General features: G+C 41.4%; 1 protein-coding gene across 1 annotated transcript in view; it reads right to left on the bottom strand.

Moving 5' to 3' along the window:
- The window catches only part of LOC311034117 (C3a anaphylatoxin chemotactic receptor-like), a gene marked incomplete at both ends in the record, with an annotated part of 101,567 nt that extends 83,794 nt beyond the window's left edge, over positions 1-17,773 (bottom strand). The window contains one exon of the mRNA XM_084041861.1: positions 16,784-17,773. Coding sequence (XP_083897987.1) covers positions 16,784-17,773 — 990 coding nt within the window. The remainder of the gene's footprint in view (positions 1-16,783) is intronic.
- Positions 17,774-18,499: the final 726 nt, after the last annotated feature.

Raw genomic sequence — 18,499 nt, 5'->3', positions numbered from 1 at the left:
CTCAGCCTATCGTCTCTTGATGTGTCTGTTGATTGCACCTGTGTCCTGTTCTGTGTCTATGTGACGAATCCACAGATGCGCTGCCTGTAGGCCATTGGTTCTCAAAGTGGGGTCCGGGGACCCCCAGGGGTACTTGAGGGGGTTCCAGGGGTTCCCCAGCTAAATGATGGACAGGAACCAAATGGACCCATATGGGTCTGTAACTCTGAGAGTGTACAAATGGAACCAAATGGACCCGTTAGGGTCCATTTGGTTCCATTTGTACACTCTCAGAGTTAAAGTAACATTGGTTTTACAATGTGAATTGGGGTCCCAGAGGTATAAATGCCATTAAATGGGGGTCCGTAGCCTAATGCATGTCAAACTGGGGGTCCTTGAAATTAAAATGGTTGACAATCACTGCTAGAGAGCCGTAAAAACCTTATCTTATTGGGGTCCCTGGCTTATCTTTTCAAATGGGGGTCCGCGGGGTAATAAGTGTCAATTAGGGGGTCCTTGACGTGAAAAAGTTTGAGAACCACTGCTGTAGGCAGCCATGGCTGCGGTGTCAACGCTACGCACCGCGACACGGCAGCAATGGCCGCCTACAGGCAGCTACAGGCAGCGCGTCTGTGGATTGGTCTATATATACAGTATGCCCCTGTTTGATCAGTTCGTTGTCAGGTCGTCGTTCAGTGTTAGCAGGGACGTGCACAGATAGACTCTAGGTGGTGCTAGAGCACCTGCCCTTTGCCCTCTTGACCAGAAGTGCCCTTTTTCAGTTTACAGCAGGGGTCTTCAACAGGGGGTCCGGGACCCTAGGGGGTCCTCAGAGTTACTACAGGGGGTCCGCCAAATCTTTATGTGGTATGATTTTTCTTTTTACCATAACCACTCGAAACCTAGCATCCCTTTTCTGAGGAGAACTTTAGCCAAAAATAGCTGATCTACAAGCCCACAACGCCTCGCGCTGCGAGGCGTTGTGAGCTTGTAGATCGGCTATTTTTGGCAAAGAGTTATAGGTGTAGAGGGAAAAAAGAGCAGCAAAAGTTTATCTGAAACACAATTTTATACAATATAGAGGGGGTCCCTCACCGCCTCTCAGCTAGGGGGTCCTTGGTCTGAAAAGGTTGAAGACCCCTGGTTTACAGTATGTAGCCCATGGTGACATCGATCAATTCTGGATTAAAAGCTTCTAATATATTAACAATTCCCCAAAATGTGCGTTGCAATTTTCTTCTATAAATCTCACACTACTAAGGCAGCAAGGTGCCCTTTTTTTTTACTTGAGCACCTGCCCCTCAAAATGTCTGTGCACGCCACTGAGTGTTAGTGTGTTATGTTCTGTACTTAGGCTGAATGCCATCTGTATTTTGAGTCCTTGTTTTGACATCCCCATTTTATGGGAACTAGGTTGGAAAATAAACCTCCTGAACTTTGATTCCTGCCTTGTGTCGTAGGTTACTGCTTTTGGGTATGTTGGTTCAGGACTTCATATGTTGGCAGTGGCGTGCAAAGACATTTTGAGGGGCAGGTGCTCAAGTAAATTATACTTTTTTTTGTTTACTTGGTCTGCTCTTTTTTCCCTCTACACCTATACCTCTTTGCCAAAAATAGCAGATCTACAAGCCCACAACGCCTCGCAGCGCGAGGCGTTGTGGGCTTGTAGATCTGCTATTTTTGGCTAAAGTTCTCCTCAGAAAAGGGATGCTAGGTTTCGAGTGGTTACGGTAAAAAGAAAAATCATATCACATAAAGATTTGGCGGACCCCCTTTAGTAACTCTGAGGACCCCCTAGGGGTCCCGGACCCCCAACTAAAAAAACAACAACTTTTTTTTTTCAAAAGGGCACTACTGATCAAGAGGGCAAAGGGCAGGTGCTCTAGCACCACCTAGAGTCTATCTGTGCACGTCCCTGCGGACTTCGTATGTTGGTCTGTTTACTGTTGAGAAAACAATGTTGTACATCAAGCTAATCATCTGGGGACCCCCCAAAAAAATCATTTAGTGACCCCCAGATTGGGAACCTCTGGTGTAGATAAGCTTTAGTCTGTATTGTCCTGAGAGGTGTAGGAGGAAACAGAGCGAGCTGAGGAGGAGTGTCAAAGCTGGATATAAAAAAAAAACAGTGTTTTCTCGAATTCTCTTTCTTCTATTCTGTCCTGCGTTTCACCGTTAGTCTTCACTAGGACCTGCTGAATGTCCATTCTTAGACGTTCATTCCAGCCATTCCTCTCTTTTTCTCATTATGGGATATCTCTCTCATCTAAGTTATGGACTCCGTCCGTATAGGCAATCTATTTATGTACGGAGAAATCTCTCTCTCTCTCTATCTCTATCTCTCTCTATAAGACTCATCTGTATATCTTCTCTACAGAGGAGAACCCTATAACTCTCCCCCTCTCTCTCCCTCTCCCCCTCTCCCTGTCTCCCCCTCTCTCTCTCTCTCCCTCTCTCTCCCTGACATCCTGACATTTAGCCTGAGGGCTGCTGTGATCTTTGCCAAAGAGCCTGTGTTCTTCTTTCTCATATTTATTTACCCCTGATTTACTGTGATCTGCACACACACACACACACACACACACACACACACACACACACACACACACACACACACACACACACACACACACACACACACACACACACACACACACACATGCACGCATGCACGCACGCACACACGCACGCACTCGCACACGCACGCACTCGCACACGCACGAACTCGCGCACGCACGCACTGGTCTTGACGACCTTGCAGGATTATGCAAAGGCTAAAATGTCATTTAGATAACATGTTATATAGACAGATGCCAGGTCATTGTTGACCTGGCATCCTATAGTGTGTATAGTTTATATAGTTATAGTTATAGATAACATGTTATATAGACAGATATCAGGTCATTGTTGACCTGGCATCCTATAGTGTGTATAGTTTCAATGTACAGGCTGATGATAGGTTCTTGGTTTACTACGTATGTATTGGTTATTATTAGATTACTGTTTTTATGCATTTGATGTATTTTGTGTATTATGATGTATTATCTTGTGTCCTTGCTTGCTGTAAGTCACTCTGGATTAAGAGCGTCTGCTAAATGCCTAAACTGTAAACTGTAGCATTGATCTTGTTTTCATCGTTCTGAAAGATCCTGTGATGGTTCTTGGTCCATATATGGACCTCCATCCTAACCATCCTTTCTGTTACAGAGCTTCACAGACCTGCTCTCCTATCCTATCAACGCTCTCGTGTCAACGCACCAGGACACCGTCTGTAGTAAGAGCCCAATTATAGTTTGACTTTTACCATGGCTAATGACAGCATACATTAATCATTAAGACAGAGAAAACGTCAAAAAGTCATTTTAGATTTTAACCACTTAAACCATTATCTTGTACTTTGGCTGTTAAAACATAGCAGATATACAAGCTCATAGTGCCGCACTATGAGCTTGTATATCTGCTATGTTTTTTTTTTTAAACATGAAAATGTGTGCAAATATTTGAATATACTGTATATATTTTTAAAGCAAACATTTTTAAAACATTTTTCAACTCATGTTGCAATAATCAGTGGTTCTCAAACTTTTTCATGTCAAGGACCCCCAAAATGATATGTATTTGGCAGCATCTCAAAATATGTTGTTCCAGACCCCCCAGAAATAAAGATTTGAGTTTAAAAAAACTGCTTTAAAAAACTAAATATATATTCAAAGAATTGCACAAAATGTTCATTTTCTTTTTATATTATCTTATATAATCTTATATTATATAAGATAATGGTTAAAGTGGTTACAGAGATGCGTTCCCTATGAGGGGCCGTTCAGGCCTTAAATAATGAAACACTTTCACACACGCTAACGAGACAGTCTTATACTTACTACTGAAATGCTTTTACATTCAATTTTGAGACACTTTCACACACGCTGATGAGACACTCTTACATATACTACTGAAATGCTATACGTTCAATATTGAAACACTTGCACACTCACTACTGAAACTGAAACACTCTCACATACATACATACTTTGTAAATCGATGCACGTTCATATATGAAACTTTATACATACTCATCTGAACACTTACGCATACATATGAGAAACACATACACATACATATATACTTCTGTGTCATATACACATGCATACGAAATGCTTGCACGCATACAAGTTAAACATTTATACATTTATATCTGAAACACTCACACATACACATATGAAAAGGCTGCATGTATATTACTGAACACTTGTACATTTACAACTGAATTTCTTGTATATTATTTCAAACTAAAATGAAAACTTTAGATGTATGTGCAAGCCTTTCACATGTATTCATACGAGTCATTTCAGTAGTATGTATAAATAAATTCAATAATATATATACACATAATTTCAGTGATATGTATAAGTGAGTTCAGTATAATGTATAAAAGAGTTTCACATGTATTCATACAAGTGATCTAAGTAGTATGTATAAATGATTTCAATAGTGTATATATACAACATTTTTAAAGCATGTACAGATAATTTCACATGTATTCATACAAGTAATATCAGTGATGTATATAAGTAATTTTGATAGTATATATAAATCATTACAATAGCATGTATAGATCATTTAACTATTATGTATACAATCATTTCACATGTATGCATACAAGAAATCTCAGTAGCATATGGAAGTGGTTTCATTAACACCGGAAGGCACAGGCAGGTGCGCGCGTACACCAGGAAGAAATTTCCAGAGAGAAGGAGAAGATAAGAAGGAGAAGACATGCAGAGCATGCAGCATGCAAACGTCTTTTTACCCCCGGTCCCAGTAGCGGGGGGCGGAGGCGGGGGTGGGGAGACGTCCGCTTTTAACTCTATAGGAGACGTGCATTAAACTTTAAAGGAAACAGTGCAACTATAATAAATATCCAGTTGCCTAATTCACCACTACTTTGAAACTTAGAATCTCTCTTAATATTAAACTTTCACAACAGCCTAAGTAGGCCACAAACTTAGAATTTCTCTAAATATTATAAACTTTTATATTATAAAATATTATAAAAAAGAGACATTGTATCATGAGTGAAACAGCTATTGATACAGTCAATATAAGTAAATCATTATATGATAGCCTTAGGAGTAACTTTTTATATTTTTGGGACATGTTGTTATTTTACACAACACCTTTGTACAAGTGTTTAATCAATTTATTTGATAATAAAAATTCTATTACAATTTTTCCTTTAGAAATAAAATAAATAATAAATAAAAATAATCCCTCAAAAACCTGCTTTTTGAAGGTTCTCAAACGTTCAACTGAACCTTTAAAAAAAAAATGTATTCCATTTTCCTCACTAATGAACCCTGGCCTGATGCCATGACATGAATTCCCCTCCGTCCTAACCCTCGCCCCCCGCTACTGATACCGGGGGTAAAAAAGACTCCGACCGAATTCTTTAGGTAACGCGTTTGCGTGTGACACCGTCCGCGCAGTTGAAACGTGACGCTTGTAGATCTGCTTTTTTAGGCTGCTAGGGTTCAAGTGGTTGATGTAAAAAAAAAAAAAAAAAATCATATCACACAATGATTTGGCGGACCCCCTGTAGTAACTCTGAGGACCCCCTGTTGAAGCCCCTGCTCTACTCTATTTAATCTAAATTAATGGATAAGTTATAGAACTGCCCCTGTATTGTCATTACAGCCATTTCCTTTAAATCAGTGGTTCTCAACCATGGTCCTTGAGGGGGTCCCCAGCAAAAGGTTTTAATACATTTTCACCCCTTTATCCATATTGTAGGCTATATGTTGGCTATTCAAAAATAGCAGATATACAATAAATAAAAATAAAAGATTAATGTTAGTGGCACCAAAAAGATTCCCCCCCGTTGACAAAACCGTCCCGGGGGGCACCGAACGGGTCCGCACTGACCCCAAATAGCTGATGTAGGCTATATGGGTTGAAGTGGTTAAACTGCTGGGGACCCCCAGAACACTTCCAAGGACCCCCCTGGTAGTGATGCGCGGCAGCGCGGGGCGGGCGGGTGCCTGTCTGTCTGTCTGTCTGTCTGTCTGTCTGTCTCTGGTGGGGCATGAAATGAAGAAAAAAAAAACCTGAAAAAAACCCTGTAACAGAGTATTTCTACATTGCAGTATTGATAGCCTACTTAAAGTAAAAATGTGAGTACTTTTTTTCTCCACTGACTGACTGTATCCATGTCCAGTCCAACCACGAGGTTAGTGCCAGGGACCACTATATAATATTTATGGTGTTTTTCACAAATTTGTCAAATGTTTTTGAAAATAGCAGATCTACAAGCTCACAATGCATTACATTGTGAGCTTGTAGATTGGATATTTTCAAATAGCTGATAAAGGCTGTTTGCCATTTATCCCGCCTATATATGGTTTAAGTGGTTATACTGCTAGGGACCCCCAGAACACTCCCACTCCCACTACTCCCCTGGTAGTGATGCGAGGGGGTCTCTCTCTCTCTCTCTCTCTCTCTCTCTCTCTCTCTCTCTCTCTCTCTGATGTAGGACCCTGGTAGTGATGCGAGGGGGTCTCTCTCTCTCTCTCTCTCTCTCTCTCTCTCTCTCTCTCTCGATCGCACGCACGCTCTCTCTCTCTCTCTATCTCTCTCTCTCTGATGTAGGACCCTGGTAGTGATGCGAGGGGGTCTCTCTCTCTCTCTCGATCGCACGCACGCACGCACGCTCTCTCTCTCTCTCTCTCTCTGATGTCGGACCCTGGTAGTGATGCGAGGGGGTCTCTCTCTCTCTCGCGCTCTCGCTCTCTCTCTCTCTCTCTCTCTCTCTCTCTCGGGCCGTTGATATATATATTGTTTTGTTGTGCTCCGTGGCGGGGCGGGTTATGAAAAAAACCTGACCCCCACATCACCCCCCATGGGGGTCCCCGGACCCCATTTTGAGCACCAATGCGCTCATCCAATGGGATGGCCTATACTAGATTATTTAATAACATGAATAGGCCTACATAAATACATTTTGATTGGTCAGAGGTGTAGCAGTCACCAGCGAATTTCCACAAAATACGACTGCTGTCCGAATAAATAAAAGACGCATTTTCGCTCCACGAAATTTCGTCTTTGATGTGGAAGCTTGCATTGACTTCATAAGGTTTTAAAAAACAGGGGAAAAAAACATATAATCATTTATACATACTACTTAGATCACTTGTATGAATACATGTGAAACTCTTTTATACATTATACTGAACTCACTTATACATATCACTGAAATTATGTGTATATATATTATTGAATTTATTCTACTGAAATGACTCGTATGAATACATGTGAAAGGCTTGCACATACATCTAAAGTTTTCATTTTAGTTTGTAATAATATACAAGAAATTCAGTTGTAAATGTACAAGTGTTCAGTAATATACATGCAGCCTTTTCATATGTGTATGTGTGAGTGTTTCAGATATAAATGTATAAATGTTTAACTTGTATGCGTGCAAGCATTTCGTATGCATGTGTATATGACACAGAAGTATATATGTATGTGTATGTGTTTCTCATATGTATGCGTAAGTGTTCAGATGAGTATGTATAAAGTTTCATATATGAACGTGCATCGATTTACAAAGTATGTATGTATGTATGTGAGAGTGTTTCAGTAGTGAGTGTGCAAGTGTTTCAATATTGAACGTATAGCATTTCAGTAGTATATGTAAGAGTGTCTCATCAGCGTGTGTGAAAGTGTCTCAAAATTGAATGTAAAAGCATTTCAGTAGTAAGTATAAGACTGTCTCGTTAGCGTGTGTGAAAGTGTTTCATTATTTAAGGCCTGAACGGCCCCTCATACTTCCCGGTCTTGTACACACACACGCACGCACGCACGCACGCACGCACGCACGCACGCACGCACGCACACGAGCGCACATAGCCTGGCATGGCCAGACTAATATCGCTGCGTAGATATTAGTGTAAAACCTGCATTTCAGAGGGGGAAAATTAAAAAAATGCCTCTGGTGATAAACCCACCCCATATTTGCATACTGGGCCCTGATTGGTCCCTCACAACTTCGGAGGGAGAGAGATAAAATCTCTATTGAGAGGGGCCAGACCTAATCTGCCATGGGCATTTTATTTTGCAATGGCAGATTCGCCTGGAACCAGGCTAGCGCGCACACGCTGTATAACTCTCTCCTCCTTACGCACGCATGCACACACACACACGCGCGTGCGCGCACACACTGTATAACTCTGTCCTTACTGGCCACACACACACACACACACACACACACACACACACACACACACACACACACACACACACACACACACACACACACACACACACACACACACACACACACACGCGCGCACACACTGTATAACTCTCTCCTTACCGGCCACACACACACACACACACACACACTCTCCTGTATAACTCTCTCCTTACTGTATAACTCTCTCCTCCTTACGCACGCATGCACACACACACACACACACACACACACACACACACACGTGCACACACTGTATAACTCTCTCCTTACTGGCCTCCCGGCATGAGCACCGGGAAGCCGCAGCACACTTAGACTTCAACCAGCCAAAGATTTTCACATGTCTCCTCCGTCCCCCCGTCCCCCCCCCTACAGAAAGGCCTGTAGCAGGAGGAAGGAGGGGGTAATGGAGTAGAGAATGAATGGGACATCTCTCTGACTGCTGCTCCAAACACAATGGGGTTTATATCCCAGCAACTTGTCCCTCCTTCTCTTCTCTGCGGGGACAAAACAAACACTTTGGGTCCGATCGAAAAGCTTTCTTCATGTCAGGCAGGCGGACAGGCACTCGCACGCACACACGCACACACACGCACACGCACACGCACACGCACACGCACGCATACACACACACACACACACAGTTGTGAAGTGTGTGTTTTTTTTTCTCCTACATGTCAGCTGTGGTTTCAGTATAAACGTCTCTGAGGAGGATTCAGTTCAGAGGCAACGGAAGGCAATGAAACTGTCCAACGCCTTTCATGTAATCATGGTCTCTGGAGCCGGACTACAGTATGGCAGTGGTGGAAAAAAAAGGTACACAAGTCTTTTACTCAAGTAAAAGTATCAATACTGCAATGTTGAAGTTCTCCGGCACAAGTAAGAGTCCGGAATTCTAAATGTACTTGAGTAAAAGTACAAAAGGTTTGGTATCAAAATGTACTTAAAGAACCAAAAGTAAAAGTACCCATTATGCAGAGTGTCCCATTTCAAGTTTTCAATTGTATAAAAAACATTTGAAAATAGCCGATCTACAAGCTCACATTGCGTCGCGATGCGACGCATTGTGAGCTTCTAGATCTGCTATTTTCAAAATGTATACAGAGCTGAAGTGGTTAATGTATGTTTTTGGGGCGGTGTAACCGCCCTATAAGTGAGGTTTGGACACTGACCAATCCTGCACCGTGATTGGCCAATAGTCTACAACGCAGTCTACACCCCTAACCCTTCCACAGTCAATGCAAATCTATACTGTTGCAAAGTCAGCCAATCACATTACAGCTAGTGTCATCACCACTAGCTGTAATGTGATTGGCTGACTTTGCAAATTCAGGACTGTGATTGGCTAGCGAAACACATGACACATGTGAAGCCCTATGAATAGCAGTATGGACTTAAAAAAAACATTTCAATGTTTTTTTTAAGTGAGTCATTTTGTGATGACCACACACCGCCCACCTCACACTGGGTGTGATTTTTTAATAATAATCAATCAACACAGGCCTTTTGCTTGTAACAGAGTACTTCTACATTGTGGTATTGATACTTTTACTTGAGTAAAAAATGTCAGTGCTTTTTTTCCACCACAGAGAGTGGAACTAAGTGTGTTTTAGGCGAGGTCACAGAGCGGCTAAAAGCAGAGAGATGAGAGAAGACGGAACAATCGGGGAGGAGACGATGTGACAATTATTACTGAAGCACTTTGTTCAAATATGGATGGAATATGTATGAGAATTATCAAGACCGTTCCCACAGGCCCAGGATGCTGTTCACATCTCTCTAAGCACACTGTGTGCGCGTGTGTGCGTTCGCATGTGTGTGTGTTTGTGTGCGTTCGTGTGTGCGTTCGTTTGCGTTCGTGTGTGTGTGCGTTTGTGTGCGTTCGCGTGCGTGTGCGTTTGTGTGCGTTCGTTTGCGTTCGTTTGCGTTCGTGTGTGCGTTCGCGTGTGTGTGCGTTTGTGTGCGTTTGTTTGCGTTCGTGTGTGTGTGTGTGTGTGCGTTCGTGTGCGTTCGAAATGACGCTATAGAATAGAATCATTAATTTCATCCCGCAGGAGCGAGCGCTTCTCAGCACCAACCGTGGCCGAATTAGAGATCCTCATAGGATCCGTTAAGGTGTTTTGTTCACCTTCTTTTAGTTACTGTGTCATTAGGCCTGATTCTGAATAAATACACCTTGTGTTACCTTTTACTCTGGTCTCCTCCCCAATATCTGTCATCATGGCCAAGAGCCAGCTGTGACAGACACGACAACAAAAGGCTGATTTCAGAACGCTGCACAAACAGGCTCCAGAGAAACAATGATTTAGTGAAGAAAACACACCATGGAGACTGTGGAACAAAAGTCTCCCGTTTTAAACAATAGAGGAGTGATTTATATCCCCTTCAAACCGGGAACGCATCTGTGTCATTTTTTTATTTTTTATTTATTTGGCTATTTAAAAATCTACAAGCTATGAGCTTGTAGATCTGCTATTATTTAGGGGGGGAAATCGTGGAAAATGTGTGCAAATCTTTGGATATATATTTTTTTTAAAGCGAACATTTTTTAACTAAAATCTTTGCTTCGGGGGGATACTTCTAAATCCTAACTTAAATAACGTGTATTTGACCGTGGACCCTCATCTCAAAATATGTTGTTCCAGGGACCCCCCCATGAGTTGTAACAGAGTTAAAAATGTTTGCTTTGAAAAAAATATATATTCAAAGATTTGAACACATTTTTGAATAGCCAAAATGAATCTTAAAATGACACAGATGCGTTCCCGGTCTTAAAGATTTAAAGTGTGCCTACTAGCCAACAATAGGTGGTCTGCAAACAGTGCAGAGATACAATAGAGAGCCATGGGAGAGGCACAGGAACTACAGGAACTTCTAACACAATGTGTGTCATAAAATACAATGCTGGGCTGTTCATAACAGCACAATGGACCTGTCCTCCAAAGCAGTGATGGAAGAAGTACTCACATTTGTTTTTACTTAAGTAAAAAGGTATCAATACCACCATGTAAAAATAAAGTTTGGGTAAAGGTACAAAAGTATTGGTATCAAAATATAGCAATATCCGAAACCGATATACGTGGTGCCAAAAGTCAACTAATTGTCAGGTAACATCACATACTGTATCTAAAACAATAAAATAGCTATAATATCAACATAATATCTAATACATAGGTTTTCAATGAAGTGAGTCCCGGGACTCACTGGTGGTCATATGATTGAGTCCCACTTATCTTAGATTAGATGTTGGTCTATTTGACAGAGCAGAAGCATAATTGCCTTGATGCCTATAACATTAACGAGCGTCAACGAGCGTCAGCTGGACACACACACACACACACACACACACACACACACACACACACACACACACACACACACACACACACACACACACACACACACACACACACACACACACACACACACACACACACACACACACACACACACACACACGCACCTGTCCTCTGCAGTGCTCTAATTTGAAAGTGACTGGAGTCTCATATCTCTGCAAAAGCAATTGAATATGATGGAGTATTATTAAGGATTACTGTGATTATGGTAAGCTCACATTTCATAGCACACACACACACACACCACACACACACACACACACACACACACACACACACACACACACACACACACACACACACACACACACACACACACACACACACACACACACACACACACACACACACACACACACACACACACACACACGGACAACCCTATGAACATTAGTGAGGACCAATTATATGAAGATAGGTTGAACTTAAAGTAATGCTAGGTAACTTTTTCAATAAAACAAAAGTTAAATTGTATATCTTTTGTGAGTGGCAAATGTTTCAGAACACCCACTCCATGAATTTCACCCCCGAAAGCCTTTTATTTATATATTTTCTATTGAACGTGGTCGGGGTTGACTGTTCCGCGAAAATGACGTCATCTGGCCGGAAAATGGAAGCGGAAATGCACCGGTTTCCTGTTTGGCCAGGAACTACTGCACCGGTTTCCTGTTTGGCCAGGAACTACAGGAGCTAATAACAAAAAGGAAACTCACGCTGATTTTAACAGATTGTATGATTTGAAGAACGAAAAAAAACAGAAAAAAGAAAACACAGCTCACGGTAACTAAAGCTCCACTGGCTAAGAGAAACGATCCACAGATCGTATAAAACAATTAAAAGAACGCTTTTTGAAGCGCTTCCGTCTTCCGGTGAAAACAAATGGAATTCTGGGTAACGCAGTAATAAACAAACGGCCTGCAGTGAAGGTAATGACAAGCAGAGGCTGCTAAAAATCGTTTTTTTGAAATCTGCACTGTACAGCTTTAAGTTGCGTTGCGTTGCGTTGCGTTGCGTTGCGTTGCGTTGCGTTCTGCTGTGTTGTGTTGTGTTGTGCTGTCTTCAGAGAAAAGTTGCTGACTAGCTCAGCGAGTTTCAATTTAGGTTATTAGTTTCTCACATAATGTGTAATGTAATAGCTCTATAATGACAGATGCAAAAAAAATAAACGTTTGCAAAAATCAACTGCTGGAGCCAATTAAGCCTATAAAGCTGTCCCTGGAACACTGATTTGGATGTATCATAGAACATGATTAACTCACAAATCAATATTGTTGCCTGGTGGTACAACCTGTCCTCTTTCCAAACATTTAACCCTTTAAGACCTGGAACGCATCTGTGTCACTTTTTGATTGGAGCTAAAAAGCATTATTCTCCACATTGGCTATTCAAAAATAGCAGATATACAAGCTCATAGCGCCTATGAGCTTGTATATCTGCTATTTTTGAGAAATCGTGAAAATGTGTGCAAATCTTTGAATATATATTTTTAAAGCGAACATTTTTAACTCAAATCTTTGCTTCTGGGGGGTCCCTGGAACAAAATATTTTGAGGTGGGGGTCCGCGGCCAAATACATATTCATTTTGGGGGTCCTTGACATGAAAAAGATTGAGAACCACTGACATAGCAACATAAGTTTTTTCAAAAAACATTTAAAACCACTCCAGAGGAAGAGAGATGCTGGGCCCTAGAATTGGCCATACTGGTTAAACCAGCACTGGACAACTTTGATGATGGGGAGGGCAACTATATTTCCACACTCACTTCAGAGGGCCACATTGCTCAATACTCTCTCAGAATGTTTTACTTTTTTCGCCATTCTATGTCACACAAAAGTAGCAAAAATAGCCGATCTAGAAGCTCAAAACTTGTTGCAAATGGACCCTAACGGGTCCATTTGGTTCCACTTGTACACTCTCAGAGTTCCTAACTATACATCATTTAGCTGGGGACCCCCTGGAACTCCCTCAAGGACCCCTGGGGGTCCCCGGCCGGACCCCACTCTGAGAACCAATGCACTACTGTGACAACAACGGCCGGGCAAATCAAATGACTGAACATGCGATTTATTAACGGTTTCTACCGGCGTGTTGTTTTCTCATGCCCCCTGATGTAGAGGGTCTTTGGGTCCACAGAACAGCACTACACACATCTAATGTAGAGGGTCTTTGGGTCCACAGAACAGCACTACACACATCTAATGTAGAGGGTCTTTGGGTCCACAGAACAGCACTACACACATCTAATGTAGAGGGTCTTTGGGTCCACAGAACAGCACTACACACATCTAATGTAGAGGGTCTTTGGGTCCACAGAACAGCACTACACACATCTAATGTAGAGGGTCTTTGGGTCCACAGAACAGCACTACACACATCTAATGTAGAGGGTCTTTGGGTCCACAGAACAGCACTACACACATCTGAGATATTATTATTATTATTATTATTATTATTATTATTATTATTATTATAAATGTTGGAGTGTGCAAGAAAAACTATAATTTCACTTCTTTACACCTGTAATCCTGTGTGTCACACATAGGCCTACAGCTGGTTTTGCATGTGCGTGTGTGTGCGTGTGTGTGTGTGTGTGTGTGTGTGTGTATGTGTGTGTGTGTGTGTGTGTGCGCGCGTGCGTGGTCAATAGAAGTTTGAAGTGAGAGCTATATTATGTACTTACTCTACTGTTGCCATAGTGATTCTGTGTCTGTGGTGAGTTGCATGAAGTCAGCCACACAGACGGGAAGCAGCATAACACACACACACGCACGCGCGCGCGCGCACACACACACACACACACACACACACACACACACACACACACACACACACACACACACACACACACACACACACACACACACACACACACACACACACACACACACACACACACACACACACACACACACACACCTCAGTGGTGGCAGAAGTACTCTCTTACTCAAGTAAAAGTAGCAATACCACAATATAAAAATACTCTGTTACAAGTAAAAGGCCCGTGTTCAAAATATTATTTGAGTAAAAGTACAAAAGTATTGACATCAAAGTATACTTAAAGTACCAAAAGAAAAAGTACCAAAACTTTTGAAAATAGCAGATCTACAAGCTCACACGTTGTGAGCTTGTAGATCTGCTATTTTCAAACAGCCTAGGTATGTATATATATATATATATATATATATATATATATATATATATATATATATATATATATATATATATATATATATTCAAAGATTTCCACAAATGTTCATGATTAAAATGAAATAGCAGATCTACAAGCTCATTAAAATGTAATTATTATTTGAATAGCCAAAAGCCCGCCCAGACTTTACTGTTTACTGTTTACTAGTCTGTTGACACTCAATGTTGTTTCATGTATTTTAAAACATTCATAATGCTTTTTAACACTGGCATGACTGAGGTTACATTATCCAACACACAGCCTGCAAAACGGTCATTTTGAACAAGAAATCAAGCTCTCCTATTCGTTACTGTCTCACCTCTGTGCTCCAGACTAGCTGACACCTTCTCACCCACACAGTGGGGGGTTCCATTGTCTTCTAAATAGCCATTAACATCTCAATTGCACTCTGCGCAGTCAGTGAGCCCACATAATGTTGTTGTTGTAGGCAGACACAAACATTATAAAATTAGGCTAACTTGTAATGGTAACTGCAGATTCTGTATGTAAAATCTTTATTTAAAAAAAAGCGTATAAAACAGCGCGATCTGTAGCGTCACACATTAAACTCTTCAGTGAAACATGGAGCCTATATGAACCACTGAAGCCACTGTCTAATTACGTGACTCCAGGGTTAGGGTTAGGGTTAGATTACGTGATCTCCATTGTGCAAAACACATGGATATCTCTTGACAAACCAATATTATATTATATAATATTCACATTATTGTCTGAGCGTAAAGCTCTCATTCTATCAGCTGTTCACACTGATGAGAAAGCGTCTCCTCTCCTGTCCCTCTCATCTCCTTGTCAGCGTAACAAGTGAACACATCGCTATATGTTCCACAAATGTGCTCATTCCTGCGCTAAATATCTGATCTACAAACATAAAACAATCGCTGCCTGACGAGCCATATGCTTGTAGATCACATCTGTTGGCACAGCATTTTAAAACAGCGCGATCCAGTAGCAAACACTCTGTACACTGCAGTGAAAGGGTTGCCAAATTTTGCGAGAAAAATAAGCAGTCAGGTCTATGAAAATGTTACTGCATGCATTGTGCCCTAAGAAAACAGTGAGGCATGAAACCATTGCATTGTAAATGGGGTTTATATCCGAGGCAAATTTGCAACCCCAGTCCCTGGTTAGACCTTTCTATATAAATATTTACCTAATAAAAATTATCTACAAAAGGACATGCATGAAGCTCTAATCTAAACAAGTATGAAAATATATTTATATCTGCAAAGTAACTAGTAGCCTAACTAAAGTTTTCAAATAATTGTAGTGGAGTAAAAGTGCAAGATTTGCCTCTGAGTTGTAGTGGAGTAGAAAAGTATTACCATTATAATGTAATTATATATATCATTATAATAATAATAATAATAATAATAGAAAGACGCCCAAAGTCGCTTATAATAAGCAGACATGGCAACATAGAATAGTTGCGCAGCAGCAAGTCTGCTGTCTACGGGCCGCTCTGTGGGGGCCTCGAGGTGTAAAGTGCTCTAGGGAGGGGGAGAGAGGGGGAGAGCGATCAATTTAGCCGAAATAAAACGGCTGGGATGGGATACATGGTATGTATTTCATATTTATAATGAGTTAAAAAAAAAAAAAAAAAACGGAGATGGTTTGAAACATATATTTAGGAAAAGTCATGAAAGGGGAACTTTCTCAGAGCTTCCTGAGAGAAGTTAAGCCACTTTCAATTCTCAAAATCGGTCCCATTGATTGCTTAGTCACGGAAGTGAAGGATTTTAAAACAAGCCTCTTTCTTTTATTGCTAAATGAAACAGATAGAACTCAGAGCAAAACTTTATTTAGAATTACTTATTTTATAGACAGCGATTTGCACACATTTTCCACGATTTCCCACAAAAAAATTGCAGATATACAAGTTCATAGCCTGTGAACTTTTATATCTGCTATTTTTGAATAGCCCAAAGAAATCTAAAACTGACACAGATGCATTCCCGGTTTGAATGGGTTAAAGTTATGCAAAGACAACCCTAAACCTGGGTCTCAGACAAGGCAGTATCTTCAGTGGTTCTCCCTGGGTTTGTGGAAGTGTTGGTGTGAGACAGCTCTTCAGTGAAAGCTTTCTCCAGAACCTTTAGGATAGAGCTGCGGAATACAGCCTTGAAATCCTGACCCATGAACACGTACAGCAGCGGGTTCAGGCAGCTGTTGAGATACGCCAGGCAGGCAGCTATGGGATACCCGATGGTGATCACATGATGCAGTGTTTTACTGTACTCTGTCAGCAGGAGATGAACACCAATCAGTTCCATGATGTGAAAGGGAGCCCAGCACAGGAAAAATGCGGTGATAACAGTTGCTTTGATTTTGAGGGGGCGACCTGATTGACCGGCCAGCGAGCGACTATTCTCGAGCCAGAACCCCAATGAGACAAAAATTATGATGAAAAGGAAAGGAACCATGTATCCTATCAAGGAGAAATAGAGTGTCAGGACCGCAAGTCGATTGCCTTCCAACCCGTCGTCATAGCCAGAGGGGAGTGCAAAGTTTTGGTCGCAGTAGATGATGTCCTCATCATGGTCGGAGGGCTGTGTGTCAAACACGATGAAGTAAGGGGAGCTGAGAGCCAAGGCCAGCACCCAGACACCCAGACTCACACAAGACGCCTTCCTGACACTGGGTCTGGGCCCCTGAACCACTGGACTCACGTACCCACATGCACAAATGTCAGCCATGTCAACACTGATGGCCACCAGGATGTAGATGCTGGCAAACATGTTCAAGTAGAAAACGGTACCGCCAATTTTGCACATGAATTTGCCAAAAGGCCAGTGGTTCAGAGCTGTTTCAGTGATGTCCAGGGGCAGGGACGCTGCAACCAGGAAGTCGGCCACAGCGAGGTTGAGATACCAAACAGTGCTGGCGGTTTTCTTCATTTTGAAGCCCGTCACCCAGATGACGACGCCGTTCCCCAACACGCCGAGGACACAGACCAGGCTTAAAATGATGAGGAACACGATCTCCATCATTGTCCTGAAACACCAAAACCATTAAGGTTAATGCTTTGTTTTAACAGGCCATGTATTATTATTATTATTATTATTATTATTATTATTATTATTATTATTATAGTGAAGATATTTAGTGCCATGGACCCCCATACATGATTTGTAAAATGTTTCAAATACATTTACACCCCTACTGGTAGTATATATATATATATATATATATATATATATATATATATATATATATATATATATATAATTTAGAAGGCAGTTGTAGAATCGACCTCAGGTCTTAATGGCTAAATAGCTCTATATTCTAGATAGCAATCATGGCATGTCTAAATAATAAAGGCAATCAAATAAAAGCATAGATATCTGTTTCAAAGTGTTGAAGAGACATCAGTCAGAGAAGTGCCTTGTTGTTAAAGCTGTGGTCCACGAGAGCTCATTCTCTTGTGGACCAGTAGTTACTTGTTCCATTCCATGATTGCATCATGGAATGGAACAACTGGAAAGTAATCTAATAGCCCAAAGGTTGCACGTCATTAAAAACGGGGCATTGTGTGTTTGCACTGAAATGGTTAATGTCAATCAGATGCATCATGCTGGAAAGGAAGTCAACTCCCTGATGCATCTGTTACCACAACTTCCTTTTGCTCACTGACTTTCCATAGCTGAAAAGTAGAGGTTTGTGCAGCATAGGACATGACCTTTGTAACCCAACAGTCTAGCAGTAGAGCCTTT

Source organism: Gymnoscopelus microlampas (genome assembly GCF_963454915.1).
Source record: "Gymnoscopelus microlampas genome assembly, chromosome: 18".
NCBI lineage: Eukaryota > Metazoa > Chordata > Actinopteri > Myctophiformes > Myctophidae > Gymnoscopelus > Gymnoscopelus microlampas.
Note: the sequence above shows the minus strand (reverse complement) of the source record. Positions and strands in the feature narration are given on the sequence as shown.